Below are 18,083 nucleotides of genomic sequence, written 5' to 3' on the forward strand. Positions count from 1 at the left end.
ATACTTTGCACCCATTAATGAAGAAATACATAGAGCATGCTAAAATTTAGTTTGCATATTTGGTCTCTCTAAGGTCTAGATAATTTCTAGTATTGAGTTTGAACAACAAGGAAGACGGTGTAGAGTCTTATAATGTTTTCAATATGTCTTTTATGTGAGTTTTGCTGCACCGTTCATCCTTGTGTTTGTTTCAAATAACCTTGCTAGCCTAACCTTGTATCGAGAGGGAATACTTCTCATGCATCCGAAACCCTTGAGCCAACCACTATGCCATTCGAGTCCACCATACCTACCTACTACATGGTATTTCTCCGCCATTCCAAAGTAAATTGCTTGAAGTGCTACCTTTAAATTTCTATCCTCTACCTTTGCAATATATAGCTCATGGGACAAATAGCTTAAAAACTATTGTGGTATTGAATATGTACTTATGTATTTTATTTCTTATAAGTTGCTTGTTGTGCGATAACCATGTTCCTGGGGACGCCATCAACTACCCTTTGTTGAATATCATGTGAGTTGCTATGCATGTCCGTCTTGTCTGAAGTAAGAGAGATCTACCACCTTAATGGTTGGAGCATACATATTGTTAGAGAAGAACATTGGGCCGCTAACTAAAGCCATGATTCATGGTGGAAGTTTCGGTTTTGGACATATATCCTCAATCTCATATGAGAATAATAATTGTTGCCACATGCTTATGCATTAAAGAGGAGTCCATTATCTGTTGTCCATGTTGTCCCGGTATGGATGTCTAAGTTGAGAATAATCAAAAGCGAGAAATCCAAAATGTGAGCTTTCTCCTTAGACCTTTGTACATGCGGCATGGAGGTACCCCATTGTGACACTTGGTTAAAACATGTGTATTGCGATGATCCGGTAGTCCAAGCTAATTAGGACAAGGTGCGGGCACTATTAGTATACTATGCATGAGACTTGCAACTTGTAGGATATAATTTACATGATGCATATGCTTTATTACTACCGTTGGCAAAATTGTTTCTTGTTTTCAAAATAAAAGCTCCAGCACAAATATAGCAATCGATGCTTTCCTCTTTGAAGGACCATCTTTTACTTTTATTGTTGAGTCAGTTCACCTATTTCTCTCCATCTCAAGAAGCAAACACTTGTGTGAACTTTGCATTGATTCTTACATATTTGCATATTGCATTTGTTATATTGCTTTGCATTGACAATTATCCATGAGAAATACATGTTATAAGTTGAAAGCAACCGCTGAAACTTCATCTTCCTTTGTGTTGCTTCAATGCCTCTACTTTGAATTATTGCTTTATGAGTTAACTCTTATGCAAGACTTATTGATGCTTGTCTTGAAAGTACTATTCATGAAAAGTCTTTGCTTTATGATTCGAGTTGTTTACTCATGTCATTACCATTGTTTTGATCGCTGCATTCATTACATATGTTTACAATATGATCAAGTTTATGATGGCATGTCACTCCAGAAATTATCTTTGTTATCGTTTTACCTGCTCGGGACGAGCAGAACTAAGCTTGGGGATGCTGATATGTCTCCGACGTATCGATAATTTCTTATGTTCCATGCCACATTATTGATGATATCTACATGTTTTATGCACATTTTATGTCATATTCATGCATTTTCTGGAACTAACCTATTAACAAGATGCCGACGTGCCAGTTCCTGTTTTTTCTGCTGTTTTTGGTTTCAGAAATCCTAGTAACGAAATATTCTCGGAATTGGACGAATCAACGCCCAGGTTCCTATTTTCACCGGAAGCATCCAGAACACCCGAGAGCCGCCAGAGGGAGCCCCGGGGGCCCCACACTACACCTGCGGCGCGGCCAGAGGGGGGGCCGCGCCGCCCTATGGTGTGGTGGCCCCAGGCCCCCTCCGAGGCTGCCCTTCCGCCTATTTAAAGCCTCCGTCACAAAAACCCTATTACGATCGACGAAACCCACAGAAACCTTCCAGAGCCGTCGCCATCGCGAAGCCAAGATCTGGGTGACAGGAGTCTCTGTTCCGGCACTCCGCCGGGACGGGGAAGTGCCCCCGGAAGGCTTCTCCATCGACACCACCGCCATCTTCATCAACGCTGCTGTCTCCCATGAGGAGGGAGTAGTTCTCCATCGAGGCTCGGGGCTGTACCGGTAGCTATGTGGTTAATCTCTCTCCTATGTACTTCAATACAATGATCTCATGAGCTGCTTTACATGATTGAGATCCATATGATGAGCTTTGTATCGCTACTAGTTGTGTGCTACTCATGTGATGTTATTAAAGTAGTCTATTCCTCCCGCATGGTGTAAAGGTGACTAGTGTGTGCACCGTGTGGTTCTTGTCGTAGGCTATGATCATGATCTCTTGTAGATTGTGGAGTTAATTATCATTATGATAGTATTGATGTGATCTATTCCTCCTTCATAGTGTAATGTGGACAGTGTGTGCACTATGTTAGTTCTTGGTTTATTTTGCAATGATCTATTATGCTCTAAGGTTATTTAAATATGAACATTGAATTGTGGAGCTTGTTAACTCCGGCATTGAGGGTTCGTGTAATCCTACGCAATGTGTTCATCATCCAACAAAAGAGTGTATGTAGCACATATGAGAAAGAGTTATTTATTATGCGATCAATGTTGAGAGTGTCCACTAGTGAAAGTATGATCCCTAGGCCTTGTTCCTAAATACGCTATCGTTGCTTGTTTCTTGTTTTACTGCGTTACTACTCGCTGCGTTACTACTGCTTGTTCTTGTCTCGGGCAAAGCACTTTTCAGTGCGGTTGCCTCTGCTCATATATATTCATACCACCTGTATTTCACTATCTCTTCGCTGAACTAGTGCACCTATTAGGTGTGTTGGGGACACAAGAGACTTCTTGCTTTGTGGTTGCGGGGTTGCATGAGAGGGATATCTTTGACCTCTTCCTCCCTGAGTTCGATAAACCTTGGGTGATCCACTTAAGGGAAACTTGCTGCTGTTCTACAAACCTCTGCTCTTGGAGGCCCAACACTGTCTACAGGAAAAGGAGGGGGCATAGACATCAACAACCAATCTATGAATAGACACGGCTCTGATACCACTGATGGGATTCGTAGCATAGAAAACAAAAAATTTCCTACCGCAAGAATGAATAACAAGCCAAGATCCAATCTAGAAGATGGTAGCAACGAGAATATCATGAGACTAACCCTCGAAGATTCCAAAGCCTAAGAGATTAGATCTCATTGTTGATGTAGTCGATCACTTGCCGCTTTCAAAAGCGCGTAGAAGATCTTGACGGTGCCACAGTCGGGCAGCACCTCCGTACTCGGTCACACGTATGGTGTTGATGATGACGTCCTTCTCCCTGTTCCAGCGGGCAGCGCATGTAGTAGATCCTCCTCGGAATCCCGACAGCACGATGGCGTGGTGGTGGTGGTGGAGATCTCCGGCAGGGCTTCGCCGTAGCCGTGCAAGAGGGAGGAGGAGGAAGGGGCGGCTAGGATTTGGGGAGAGGGGCAAGGGCTGCGACTTGTGGTGCCCTTGGGGTGCCCCTTGGTCCCTTTAAATAGGTGGCCAAGCCGCTTGGGTCGTCCATAAACCTGCCCCCAATTTTGACTGAGTTCCGACAGGTTTCCGGTTCCAAAAACCTACTCCTACTCGGACTCTTTTGCCAATTCCGAAATTGCATTAAGGAAAGACTCCTTTTCCATTAAGGCAACGTGGTTGCACCTATTATGGAACCCTCCGGACTTCCTTAGAAAGCCCGGGTCATCCCAGACACTTCCGGAACCTTCTATAATATTCCGGACTATTCCGGTCCTTCCAAAACTTTCTAGAAGCTCCGGTCAAAACACCAGACTTTTTCCGAACCCCGGAAAATAACTTCCCATATATGAATCTTAATCTCCGGACCATTCCGAACCTCCTCGTGATGTCTTGGATCCCATCCGAGACTCCGAACAACATTCGAGCTTCATTCCATATTCCATATCTACTTAAAACGACCTCAAACCTTAAGTGTGTCACCCTACGGTTCGAGAACTATGCGGACATGATCGAGACTCTTCTCCGATCAATAACTAATAGCGGGACCTGGAGATCCATAATAGCTCTCACATATTCAACGATGACTTCGTGATCGAAAGAACCATTAACATACGATACCAATTCTCTTTGTCGCGCGATACTTTACTTGTCCGAGGTTCGATCATCGGTATCTCCATACCTAGTTCAACCTCGTTATCGACAAGTACTCTTTACTCATACCGTGGTATGTCATCTCTTGTGACCTTGTCACATGCTTGCAAGCTAATTAGATGTCATTCCACCGAGAGGACCCAGAGTATATCTATCCGTCATCGGGATGGACAAATCCCACTATTGATCCATATGCCTCAACTCATACTTTCCGAATACTTAATCCCATCTTTATAACCACCCATTTACGCAATGACGTTTGATGTAATCAAAGTACCCTTCCGGTATAAGTGATTTACATGATCTCATGGTCGAAGGACTAGGTTACTATGTATCTGAAAGCTTATAGCAAGTTGAACTTAATGACTTGATCTTATGCTACGTTTATTTGGGTGTGTGTCCATTATATCATTCATCCAATGACATAACCTTGTTATTAATAACATCCAATGTTCATGATCACGAAACCATGATCATCTATTAATCAACAAGCTAGTTATACAAGAGGCTTACTAGGGACTCCTTGTTGTTTACATAACACACATGTATCAATATTTCGGTTAATACAATTATAGCATGGTATGCAAACATTTATCATAAACACAAAGATATATTATAATAACCACTTTATTATTGCCTCTTGGGCATATCTCCAACACCCTCGTCATCCGCGATCAGCCTTCGTCTCCCTCGCGCGGCCGCAAGAGGAAGATCTCGAAGAAGGAGGCCGCAGCCGCCGCCGCGTCCCAGCTCGCCGAGGAGGAGGCCAAGCGTGCCGAGGATGCCGCGGTGGCGGAGGCGATCGCTAGGTCTCTCAACGACCTCGTCCCCGCCGAGAACGTGCTCCCCATGGACGTCGCGCTCGACTGGTCCAGGCGGGACTGGGAGCGGCAAAAGGCGGAGCAGCAGCGGCGGCTGCTGGACTTGGCTGCCGCGCGGCAACGCGCCATCCACGCCGCCGCACCGGCAGCCGCACCGACCGTCGCGCCCAAGCCCGTGCCGCCGCACCGACCGTCGCGCCCAAGCCCATGCCGCCGATCAAGCTCGAGGAGAGCAGCGACGACGAGTTCTACCGGCCGACGCCGCCACGCGGTGACCCTGGTGCTGGATCAAGCCGTTGGTACGAGGCGCCGCTGGCCGAGGACGCCGGCAACTCGAGCGACAACGACGACGACTACACGGCCTGCTACTGCCATTTCGGCATGTAGAAGGCCGTTATTAAATCTAGTTTATGTTTCCGTGTCGCCGAATTCAAATATATTACGAATTCGGCCTATATATGTATATTAAATATCTTTAAATTTTGGCTATGTCTGAACGAATTTTGCTTTGTTTTGTCTGAATTCGCAGTTATTTGTTAAACCTTTTCATCCATCCTCACCTCGCCGCTGGAAAAATGGGTATCCATCCAGCGCTAAACGGCGCCGAATTTCGGCCTAGGGAGCCCCAATGGGCTGGAGATTCTTTTTTTAGCAATGCTGGAGATGCTCTAAGATCAATAGCATAAGCAAAATCCACGAGGATCACCGGAGGATTACGCAGCACTTAGACTACTCGAGTAAATCCAAATCAGAAGGTGCAAATCCGCACTACAGGTCGCACCACCCCAAATCCGCCACCAATCTCCAGCGCGCTCTGCGTCTCCTCCGACGTCATTAACCCCGGAAGCTCTACCTCCTCGCCGCCGCCGGCCGCTCCCTCCCTCCCGCCCGCCCGCCTCCCCGCGCGCGGTCAAATGGCCCCCGCCGCCGCCATGCTGAGACGGGCCCACTTCTCCAGCTTCCACCCGTCCACCGGCCGGCGGCCCCGGGGGAGCGCGGATCGCGTCGCGCTGGCTCTCCCGGCGCGCTCGCCGCCGCGCGTTTCATGGCGTACGTGCTCTCGGCTCGAGCTTCTTTCCATGCCACTCCCCGCAATCTTTGCTTCTCCCTCATGATTTCGCGAGCCGATGGTTCTTATTTTCGAGCAGAGCAGGGATCCGGGGTGGCTACCAGGGGACGTGTCTGGGCGAACGTGAGCAGTCCGTTCCAGCCAGATGGCGCTGGGGAGGATGACGCCGTGTCACCTTCTCCTCAGGTGCTCTTCCCCTTTCCATTCTTTGTATCCAGTAGTGTTGGGTGTTCACTCACTGGCCGCCTGCTTTATCCCGTCAGACTTGTGTTTTAATTTGCAGGCTGTGGAGGAGAGCACAGCTGATTTTCTCAAGGTTCTCAAGAGAGCCAACTCCGTTATTCCCCATGTAGTGCTGGGGAGCACCATCCTTGCCCTGGTCTACCCACCTTCCTTTACATGGTTCACAACCAGGTCGGTTCCGCATGTTTTGGTAGTTTTTTTTTTTTGTTATGGTTCAGCTGTATAAATAGATGCTTTTTAACTTCGTTTCTGTAAGAGCAACTCAATTATATGTCCTGGAGGTTGAGCTCAATTATGTCTTTTGCACTAATCTAAATTCACCGCATATAGTTGATGGAAAGATGGTAACAGATAAATGTTATTCAGTTAAGGATAAACGTTATTTAGTTAAGTTAGAGAGATGGTACCTTTTGAGGTATTAGGTATCAACTGAATGAAAAGAAAAAACAATTCAAAAATATTTGAACTTTCAGTAACTGAATCTAACTACATAGAACAAACCATCAGGCGAGGGTGTGACTAGTCAAGGAACAGGGCTGCATTCTGCAAGTATAACTGAATACTCCGTGAACATCTAAACCCCACCCGTCCATTAGCTCCAAACATACGCTGGTAGCATGCTTGATGCAATACAGTCAAGTGCTAGTGGCTACTTACATTTTTATATGACTGACTGTGTGCCAATAACCTGGCAGGTACTATGCACCGGCGTTGGGGTTCTTGATGTTTGCTGTGGGTGTAAATTCAAGTGTTGAGGACTTCATTGAAGCGATTAAAAGGCCAGATGCTATCGCTGCTGGCTATATTGGACAGTTTATTGCCAAGCCTTTATTTGGATTCCTCTTTGGCACTCTTGCGGTTGCAACTTTCAATCTGCCTACTGCTGTAGGTAGGAGATTTGAATTTACTCAGTTTTAGCATGATTTCAGAAGGGACATTGCCAGGTAGTGAACTGAACCCTGACTTGGACTTGTTTCTAGGTGCTGGTGTCATGTTGGTTTCATGTGTGAGTGGAGCACAGCTGTCCAACTATGCAACGTTCCTGACAGACCCACATATGGCTCCCCTCAGCATCGTTATGACATCGTTGTCTACAGCTACTGCGGTTTTTGTTACCCCAACTTTATCCTACTTGCTCATCGGCAAGAAATTACCCGTGGACGTCATAGGAATGATGTCCAGCATTGTGCAGATAGTGGTTGCTCCAATTGCAGCTGGATTACTTCTGAATAGGTACCCACTTCATTTCTCTGAAGTATAAGAGACAATTATGCTAGATCCGAGAAAACGTTGCTTATGATCTGTTGCCTCCCACCTAGAGTAATATCCATTCGAAAAGTTTGTGTTAATATGTCTAACTTCTTCTTTCTTTACACTGTGAAGATTTCTTCCGAGACTCTGTTCGGCTATTCAGCCATTTCTCCCTCCACTATCGGTGTTTGTGACTGCTTTATGTGTTGGCTCACCATTGGCTATAAATATTAAGGCTGTTTTGTCACCATATGGACTATCCATTGTGCTTCTCCTTTTGGCGTTCCATACAACATCTTTTGTAGCTGGATATCATCTTGCTGGTACTTGGTTCCGTAAGTCAGATGATGTGAAGGCCCTACAAAGAACGATTTCTTTTGAGACAGGTATATGTCTTGTTTGCAGTTGCATCACTCTATATTGTTTGCAGCTGCTTCTGTTGCCTCACTAATATTCCTTGCAGGGATGCAAAGTAGCCTTCTTGCTCTTGCTTTAGCAAACAGGTTCTTCCCAGACCCTCTAGTGGGAGTGCCTCCAGCAGTATCAGTATGTCTACCCTCTACCCCCTCCCTCCCACACACTGCAAAGGACCCACCTATTGCTTTGATCTCTTCATTTAAGCAGTAACTCGTGGGTTTATTTTTTCAAATGTTGCTTACTGTCTGATTAAAGAGCAGCTACATCTATTTAAAGTCTTAAATCCCTCATTGTTTCATGGAGCACATTTGGTAGACCTAGAAATCAATTTGAGCTCGTACCATATATGCATTCATAGCCTCCTTACTCCTATTGTTTCTTCTAACCCTTGGGGGCACTTTTTTCTGCTATTTCTGTTTCACAGAATTAATTAGGACTTACGTTTGCTAACTTGTTCCTCCTTCTGACTGTAGGTTGTGCTGATGTCCCTTATGGGGTTTGGTCTTGTCATGGTATGGTCCAAGAGAACATAATTGCAGCCCTTGCTGGAGCCACTGGGCTAGTCTCACAGACGGTAAAATTCACTGCGAATTTTCATTGGTGCTAGCTCAAAAAGTTTATTGGAGGCGAAGGGTCGCACAAAATTTATGGGATGGCTTGGATGCCAATGGCCAAGTGACCATACCATGACATGCCTCCTTTCGTATGATCCTCCTTAAAAATATCTTAAATACTATTAGGGTTCCTGGAGACGAACTCTCCCCAAATTAATAGAAGATAGAAAGAGAGAAATAATATATGCCTCTAGTGGATTCATCTGAATTCATCAACTGTTCTGTACATTTTGCATTTTACATTTTTACTTCATATCTATATCATAGAACTATATGTGCACCACAGTTCTTACAAAGTGAAAGGAAGAGTTTGGGAGCAAACGTGATAAGGATCAACGTGATTCAAAGGGTTTTTGGCCCAATCTTCCACGGCGATCAGCGCGGCTTACGATCTAGATGATGCAAACTCACGCGAACAACAAGCAAACCCTTCTCAGGAAGAGGAATTACTTGGACGGTTCTAGCGAACCACGCAACAACTAGAAGCACGACGTCTCCAATCCAACGCAGGGGAACAGGGGAACAACCTCGATGAGTCTGAACGGATACACACAGGGACTTTCACCCACGGTGTGACGGCCGAAACACACACATATTTTAACTCATAAAATTCAACCTAATTTTAGATCTGACCGATCTGGCTCTATATATTAGCTGACCTTCTAACATCACGCATTCATCAAAAAGGAAATAAAAACAAAAAGACACAATATATCTGGACTCTCCTAATTTAAATGCAATATGCCATCTTTTGCAATAATCTTCTGTTGGTGGACCCCATCCAATTGACTTCAACGAGAGCTGGTCATGTACACACATTCCTTTCCATAGTCCTTCGTTGGTAGGAATAAAAACAGAAAATCAATCTTGATTCGTTGCTTTTTAACCCAGCGATCTCGTGACTCCAAGGAACACATGCAGTAGTAGTATTTCAGGCAATCCCTTTGCTGCTTTCTAGCCTTACGTGTATGCATATTTCTTTGTCCATCTCCACGTCTAGTGTAGCCAGCAGATAAACAAGGAGACAAATCAATTGATCTCTTCTCATCCAACAAATACGTGTGCATGCTTGCCTTGTAATTTCCCATTGCTAAACCATCTGTACAATCAGCACACACGTATGTGATGTCAATCAAGGGTTCAATGTTAACTAATGTTGTACGCTCCATATCAAAACGTTCAAAACTTTGCCTCAGCATCCTGTAGAATTTTGGCCATTCGTTTGGCTAAATTGCATACCATTACCTGCAACGATGCTGCATGTAAAGCATCATGTATTCATGTGCATGCAAGAAGCATACTTCATTAGTACGTAGTTAATTTTAATCATAAAAATGCATTATAGCTCAAACTGCATTCATATGGGCAAGAGCTTCGGAACTGTATCTTGCTTAAGTACATTTTAATCAAAAAAGTCTAAACTCTTTTGTTACCATGTGTTAATATACTAGTTTTCATCCTATACTGACGGCGAGGTGCATAAAAAGCAGTCTTACCATGAAGATAGTAATTTGTTTTGAGTCAAATCCTTAGCTTTTTTTTTCCGATGACATCAACCTTTCTGATTGAACAGACTCGCTAAGAAAAATAGGGATCAGTTCAGAAGAAGCTACATGTGCAGATAAGGAAACTCATGCTCTACACAAAAGTGTGCAGACTTATTAGCTTCTTTCCGCACAAATGATAAATACGGGCATCCCTGGCTGGCGGTCGATCGTTGGAATGACTCCAGGCGATCACTTCCAACCAAATATGGTTTCCCAAAATCCGATTTCCCTTTCCCCGGCTACGGTAACAAAGAAGAGGACCGATCCGTTATGTCACAAGAGCAATACCTTCGCGTCATGGAATGCTTTACTACATAGTTAACAATGGTCCAATTAACGCAAGGGTCTAATGAATTTCGGTGGAACCTACATGAGAATAATAAATTCTCACTAGACTTCATGTATCTCTGGTACAACTAGAGATGCCAGCTGGTAATATTTTTTTTTGGAAAATGTAAATTCCGCTTAAAACAAAAATATTTGCATGGTATCATAGGAGCAATCTTTACCAAAGACAATCTTGTGAAACATAATTAGCACATAAGTAACATGAAAAAACAATCTAACACTTATTCTTCTTTTAATGTAAATTTGCAAGAATGATATGGTTAGTCATCCAAGTAGCCACTGACAGACCCGCCATAGGGGCGAGCAGGGGCGGCTGCCCTGGGTCTCCCGAGGTAGAGCAGGCACCCTCTCCTTACCTTGCCTCTAGCAAGGTTGTCAACATAGATGACCTAGAATTGTTTCACGTTTTATTTTGGTGACCCTCATGGGGTACATATAGAGGTACACAGAGGGGGTAGACATGGATTACAAGAAGATATGTACTCTAACATCCCCCTCAGTCGTAGTGGAAGTGAAGCAGACGATTGTGGTTGGATTTGAAGTCTCTCTCGCTTTCGTCCTCTTCACCTTCTTGTCATCATCAGCGTTCCCTTCTGATGCCTTCTCTTCCCTCTCACAATCACAGCAGGAGTGTCACGAGTGATGATACAAACGCCGTTGACTAGAGTTGTTGCCGATGTGTAGCTGTAGACCTTACAGTTGATGTCGATGTCGATGCTAGCCGAACATGATGTAGCTGTGGTCGATGATGTAGTTGGCATAAGTGGTGTAGCCGCATTCACTGGAAGCGTAAAAATTACACGGGTTTCTTCTTCTTCTTTTGTAGACGGGGATGCTGTTATGGCTGATGTTTTGCACTTCGAAAGGTAGCGTCAGGGGTGTATTGCAGATGTCAGAGGACACAGTCATAAGTTAGACCTTCAGTTTTGCTAGGACGGGAGGAAACCCACCGGGCACACATCGGTTCTGCTAGAAACGTATGCACGGCTGTAGGGGCTGTGGGAGATGGGGGAGGCAGAGAGCCCAAATCAACAACGCTTCCACTCGATGTATATCGCTGGAACTCGCAAATCGAACTCCCCAGCAACGAGAGGCACTCTCGCGGTACAAGAGTGATCCTCCTCACCATCCTTCTACCGGCGATTAGGTCAATGAGAGAATGGAGAGAAGAGACGAGACAAGAGACAAAGAGGGATGATTACTCTCTCTGCACGATAACTTTGGAGAAGCCGAAAAATTACGGGAGAGCGAGGGCCGCCTGATCATCATCGTGCGGAGGCGAACCGTGAGCACACGGTAGGCCAGGTAGTGGTCAGCCAGTTAATACATATTAAGATATTTTTATCCAACATATATGACATCGTGATCTATAGGTTGGTCATCCATCTCCATAGTCATTTTTGTTGATGATTACTTGTACTGCGTTTTTATACTCTCTTTTTTTCACTTTGTTGGACTTATCTGATTAAGTGATCTTAATTAGTTATGCAGAGTTCTAGTGTAATATTTAAACATTTTTTTATAGAACATCCTCTTATAAAAAAAAAAATGCACCACACGAGAGTGGACAAATGGAGGCCGAGCTCTTTATTACTAAAAATTTGGAAATTTATTATTTTATATTTTTAAAAATTCTGAAAGAAAATCCTGGATGTAGCGAATGATGGTATCTACAAACATGTAAAATCTCAATGTGAAATTATTAGTAATTTAGGCTACACAAAATTAATAACTATGTGCATCTGAGAATAGTGAATAGTGCATATTTCAAAACTATAAAACCAGTCAGATTTTGTCATTCTTGTATAGTCTATAATACAAAGAATTTCACATTAAGATTTTGCACGTTTGTAGATTTTATCATTATCTACATCCAGGATTTTTTCAGATTTTCTTAAAACTTAAAAATATGATTTTCGAATTTTTAAAAATAAAGAGTTACAGGTCGGGCTCAGTTTGCAGTTTTCGTCTTGCAAATTTTTTTTTTTTGCAGTTTTCGTACACCATACTCACATTACACGTACGGACACGGATAGACACAGGCCAGTGGTACTGCACGAAACCTCATCAGTGACTCGCGACTCGCGAGCTCTGTGAAGGCCAACCAAGCTCTCCCCATGTCGTCTCTCCGGCTCGTAGCAGCGCTGGCCCCCTCCCCTCCTCCACCTCGACGGGAGCCAAGGAAACCTCCGCCGCCCGCTGCCCACCTGGCGAGGGGCGTCGCCCTCGCGGCTGTGGCCGCCACTGTGGCAGCGGCCGCGGCCTCGCCGCCTGCGCTCGCCGCGCTAGCCGAGCCAGCGAACGCGCTCTCGCTGCCCACCTGGGCCGTCCACGTATCCAGCGTCGCCGAGTGGTACGAGCTTTCCCCCGCCACAGCGCTGCTATCTTAGCTCGGAGCGATTCATTGTGCCATTCTTGCTTCCGCGCCCGCAAAATCTAAAGATCAAATCTTGGTGGGGGATTGCAGGGTGACGGCGATGGCGCTGGTCTGGGATTACGGGGAGCGGACGGGGTTGAAGGGATGGAAAGGCCTCTCCTGGGGGATGGTGAGCGTCAACTTTGATAAGGATTTCCCGATTTCGATTTACTGAAGAAAATGTTGATTGTGGATAACATATCTGAAACTGAATGTGTGAAATGTTGCGAGACTTGCTCGCGTGGTATCAAGATGCTGACAGATCTTTTGGTTCACTCCACTCGGTGCCTCCTTTTAGAAACGTGCATTCCGATTGCTATTCTTTATCGAAAAATTCCGATTGCTATTGCAAATGGCAGTCTTGAACTCTTGGTGACAGTTCATATGCTTGTTGACTCACATGTCTGCATTTGTGCCCAACAGGTTCCACTTCTCGGTGGAGCGATGTGCGCGTGCACGTGGCATTTCTTCTACAATTCAGAGTCTCTTGAGGTATGATGATATTACCCTCAAGACAAAACAATCGCTTGCTACTAATTGATTCTCCCCATGTTTTGTAACTGTTATCATTTTTCAATTGTCATTGTGTGCCTGCCCAACCCTGAAATTACAAGATAATACTCCTCTCTCCACTACCAAATATAAGGCGCTTTGGCAAGGAACTTAGGTAGTAGCAAATTTGCAATGCACTTCATACATAGAGGGCTACACTCATAATTATTTTCAGCTAAAGTCTGTATGCTCCTTGGTGTTGCGTCAAAATTATAATATTTGCTAGTCCTTTAGTCGTTATCATGAAAATTACGTAGGCAAAAGAAAAGTCCAATTAGGTTCAAGTTCAACATAGTAATTCTTTTTCTCGTGTTCCTTGGCTTTGTTCCCCATGTGATTATGTTTTACTGACGAAAAAAATCCGCAGGTACTTGTAGCGATTCAAGGAGCTCTAACAGTGATTGGTAACATAACGATGTGCATAGCTGCCTACCGTATCTTCAAAGGATCCCAAGAAGGCACTAACAGTAACAGTCCATAACCTGTATATATGCATACTCTTTCTCAACTTGTTGTGACAGCGTTGCAAATGAGTTGCCTATATTTGAAACATCTATGTGTTCTGAAGCTTACTGGGAACGGCATTCGCACACTTCCTTTCCTATAAACTTGAATACGCTCTGAATATGTAAAGCAGTTACACCTGATATAGAAAATGCAAATAATGGATACAAAATGCTGACGAAGGCTCGGTGTTGAACGTGTTTGCTTGCATCTTCTTGATGCGTTGTTTTATTGCAAAAACAGAGTGCTGGCGAAGAAAACAACTCGGAGGCTCGCGGCTACGCACCTAAAGATAACTGCTACCAGACTGAAATCGGCAAAAAAGTTTATTGTATTGTGTATATGCTAGACTTAATTCCATGCAGTCTTGGTTTTTTTCTTTGAAGTTCAGAAAATTCAGCGCTGAAATTTGTGTAAGAAGAAATTTACCTGACTTGGCACTTAGCACCAGATCCATGTGCAAACTTTTTCTGACTTCATTTGCTCTTGGCCATTAATCGTTTTTGCCACAGATATTAAGTCCTCAACCTCTCCAATCTGTGGGATCTCCCTCTGTGCAAATTGTAGCGATTTCCATGAAATTCTGAGAATCAAAGAGGGCCTCAAGGTACCAATGCCTTTGCTCTTGGCACGTGAACTTTTAGACGAAACTTGGCATGTGACCTGTGAAGTCATGATGCTAATTTTGAACCAAGATCCCACTGCCATATTCCTGTGGAATGCAACACTTTTGCACTGATGAACCAGGTTCATGCACGGGGTAGTGTCGAATGGCCAAAGTTGCAGCGGGCGTCAATGGTGCAGGCAGGTCAAGCATCGGAATGAAACCTCCACTTGGGTAGACGTTGATCGAATGAGTAGGCGCTGCATCGGAGGGCCGGAGGGGCTCCAGAGCACTCGTGTGAGAGCCATGAGTGCAGCTTTTGGCCAAAGCGTCTTTCCTGGCTCCAGAGTTCTCCTCTCTAAAGATTCTCTCTATGATGGTATTGCGTTGGCGTTGAACCGCTGCTCGATCAGCGACCCATTGTACAGTCTTGGGCATTCGCCTTAATTCGAGGTCTTTGTATAGAAATTTCCTAGTTATTAAAAGCTAAAAACACCATGCTCATATTTCACTCAAAGAATGCAGTTTTAGGATTAGCAGTGTGCAATTTTATGCAGCTTGAGTTTTTTTCAAAAAGAAAAAAAAAACTATAAACAGCCAAAATAGAGTGAATACCACTACACTTCATCTCAAAAAAGCGAGTAGTACTATGTGTGGAACGATAGAGAGCTGGAAAGAGTGCAGCACATCATGGAGAGCAGAATGGGATGTATCAAGGTATCATCTTAGCGACGAAGAAACTGCACTGCACGAGCAAGAAAAAGAAGAATTGATACGATCGGCTTGAAAGCCTTTTTGACTTGTTGTGTCGTGCGTCGATCAAGTACCAAGGAAAAACTCTGAATTTTCATCATGGACGCAAATACCTCCTCTCAAGAATCAATGATACTCCGCACGATCGGCAATCTGCTTTTAGTGCAAAACGGCCTTCTTAGTCAACTTTTGAAGCATAGGAATTCAACTAGTCTCTCTCTTGGAGCTTGATGCCTTCCCTGCTGAAATGATTCCCTTCTTTTGTCCTCCGACCTTGCACCGTCAAAAGGAAGATGATGCTGTCTCATGTGCAACGCGCCAGTGTTCTCGTAGCATCCGAAACCATGTAATAATCACATCGATTTTTGATTCTTTTGTCACTCTCCGGCCTTTTTATTTTACTTTGGGGAGGAAATTGTGTGCTGAATGATTCGTGCCATGAAGATGGATGCCTTGGCGCATATATGGTCCATGCTGACCATGATGGAGAGGGTTCCATCTCCTATGATCCTATCCTTCACATGGTGTCATGTCAAACGTGTTCATGCACCACCCAACAACAACAACAAAAAAAATCTAAAGCACCAAAGCGAAAGGAGACGCCTTATAAATATGGCGTTACCGGCAGACGGCTCATTGCAAAGCCCCATGACTGGGATCTAGCCATCTAGGAGCAAACACAAAGACACCGTCCTTCACCAACATGTGCTCTGGTTCCTGGAACAGCAAGATTCAGTGGTCTTCCCCTGCTGTGTTCATCAGGGAGCAGCAGCAAAAGAAGAAGTCAGACGTCTCAGTGATGACTCTCAGGAGGAAGAGGTAATTAATCTCTGAACGTATTTGATTATTCCTGATCTTTAGGTTACTTTTAGCAGCAGTAGCCGGAATGGAGTTTGTTCCTTGTGTAGATGTACGGTCCTTTCTGATGCATCCAGGAACATGATGCTGCATGTGTGCTTAAAACAACTGTGCCTGTTCATGTATTTGCAGGTTAAGGCTGATCAGGAGGAGAAGGGCTGCAGGAGCAGAGTTAGGGCTGATCAGAAGGAGGAGGAGGAGAGCTGCAGAGGGGGATATGGCGATGCTCAACCTGAAGCTCCACCTTGAGAACCGGCGCATCCTAGCGGAGAACGAGAGGCTCCGGGAGAGGGCTGGCGTGCTCCGCCGTGAGAACCTCGCGCTGCGCGAAAACCTGTGCAAGACGGTGGCGGAGGCAGCACCTCTGGCAGAGACCACCACCGGCTGCTGAGCAGCTGACTGCTCGGTGCTCTATGCCTGTGTTTGTGCTAGTCTGTCTACGTGTGATGATCTTCTTGCCTTGTTAGGGATGACCGAATGGCTGGTGACTTGTGCTTATCGACCACATGGTTTTTTCACCTATTTTGTGTGGTTTGTGGCATGATCATGGTTGCACATTATAAGTTTGAAGTGCATGGACTAATTTACAGTATTTTGTTTGGCTACCTCTTTTCCAAGAAAAAAAGGTGAGACAAACAAAATCAGCTTTGATAAAAAGCTCAAAGATGTCAACTCAACTTTCTCTTGTTAAACCTGAAAAATTAAAGGCAAAAGATGATACTCCTTTGTCCCTCTATATGCTCAGAAGATTGCCAGAGGCAAATGCCATAAACTCTGCAGAAAATCTCTCTAGCCTTTCATTCTGCTCAAAAGCCAAAAGGTTCAAGGGTATCTAGGCAGATGGACCAGATATCATTACGAACTTTCCCTTTACTTTTGTTAAATACATATACACCCTTTTCTTTGACGGTAAATTTTATGGCAACGCAGGATATATCCACAAACTGTTAAACCTGTATCAAGCTTCCTGATTGAGTTTTCCTTTACCATTGTTAAAATAGATATTACCCCTTTTATTTCAATACTAAACAGTACAAAAGCCGACCTGAGTTTTACCCGGCAATATATAATTTGACACAAAAATATTGATTTTCCTATGATTGATGTTCTGCAACCCTAGCAAAGTACTGTCCAGCCCATATGGCGTGACCAATTGAATCTGTAGTTAAATTTCCCTTGGAAGATCTCATCTGGAAATTCATCGTAGCTCCATTTCTGTTGCTGATCTTGCTGGGCCTTTGATGGCCTTCAGCAGCTGAATCATCCTGGAGCACATTTGTTGCTCTGAACTGTCAGTTTGTGGGAGTAGCAAAACCCAATCCGTGACAGAATACAGTTAGCCGCTGTTCTGCGGCTCCTCCTTGTCATCAATGTACTGCAGAAACAATGAAGATGTTGAAAGGATTGAAATTCCTAGAAAGAATTGGATGCTTGTCGATCTGCATTGAATCAGACTCGCTTGAGCTCACATAAGCCTGCATTGGAGTCATCGAGATCTAGAGCTCGTATTCAAGGACACAAATTTGGTAGCACATATTTTAGCAATTTTTTCTTAGAGCATCTTCACCGGCGGTCTCTAAATAGGCGCCGGCAGCCGGCACTACCGTATGGGGGCGCCGGCAGAGCATCCTCTATTTGGGGATGCTGCTCCCACACCGGCGCCCCCAAATCGGCGGCCCCGATAGATTTAGAAAGTTAAATCAAATTTTGAAAACGATATTCATACGAAGTTCGAACGAAATTTGTACAAATTTAACACGAATTTAAACTTAAAAACTAAAAAAACATCTAGCGACGCTGGGAGTCGAAGACACTGAAGTCCAGGTCGTCACCGTCGTTGCTGGATGCCCCGAAGGACCAACTGTCGTCCTCGTCGGCCTCCTCCTCGCCGGCCTTCTCCTCCTTTGGCGCCGGCAGCTC

At 44.6% G+C, this 18,083-nt stretch overlaps 2 protein-coding genes across 2 annotated transcripts in view; both read left to right on the forward strand.

The window, feature by feature from the left end:
- The window catches only part of LOC124657449 (probable sodium/metabolite cotransporter BASS5, chloroplastic), a 31,614-nt gene extending 17,618 nt beyond the window's left edge, over window positions 1-13,996 (forward strand). Inside the window, exons 2-13 of the mRNA XM_047196002.1 lie at window positions 5,517-5,566; window positions 5,762-6,037; window positions 6,136-6,242; window positions 6,340-6,470; window positions 6,995-7,188; window positions 7,280-7,532; window positions 7,683-7,936; window positions 8,014-8,096; window positions 8,441-8,484; window positions 12,944-13,022; window positions 13,316-13,384; window positions 13,812-13,996. Of these exons, the coding sequence (XP_047051958.1) occupies window positions 5,517-5,566; window positions 5,762-6,037; window positions 6,136-6,242; window positions 6,340-6,470; window positions 6,995-7,188; window positions 7,280-7,532; window positions 7,683-7,936; window positions 8,014-8,096; window positions 8,441-8,484; window positions 12,944-13,022; window positions 13,316-13,384; window positions 13,812-13,925 (1,654 nt within the window). The 3' untranslated portion in view covers window positions 13,926-13,996. The remainder of the gene's footprint in view (window positions 1-5,516; window positions 5,567-5,761; window positions 6,038-6,135; window positions 6,243-6,339; window positions 6,471-6,994; window positions 7,189-7,279; window positions 7,533-7,682; window positions 7,937-8,013; window positions 8,097-8,440; window positions 8,485-12,943; window positions 13,023-13,315; window positions 13,385-13,811) is intronic.
- Window positions 13,997-15,957: 1,961 nt separating this feature from the next.
- On the forward strand, window positions 15,958-16,757 carry LOC124651125. Its single transcript, XM_047190265.1, has 2 exons — window positions 15,958-16,124; window positions 16,296-16,757. Exons 1-2 carry the CDS (start codon window positions 16,009-16,011, stop codon window positions 16,552-16,554), a joined length of 375 nt encoding a protein of 124 aa, XP_047046221.1. The 5' UTR covers window positions 15,958-16,008; the 3' UTR covers window positions 16,555-16,757.
- The last annotated feature ends 1,326 nt before the right edge of the window (window positions 16,758-18,083 follow it).

This window comes from Lolium rigidum, chromosome 5, assembly GCF_022539505.1.
Source record: "Lolium rigidum isolate FL_2022 chromosome 5, APGP_CSIRO_Lrig_0.1, whole genome shotgun sequence".
NCBI classification, from domain to species: Eukaryota; Viridiplantae; Streptophyta; class Magnoliopsida; order Poales; family Poaceae; genus Lolium; species Lolium rigidum.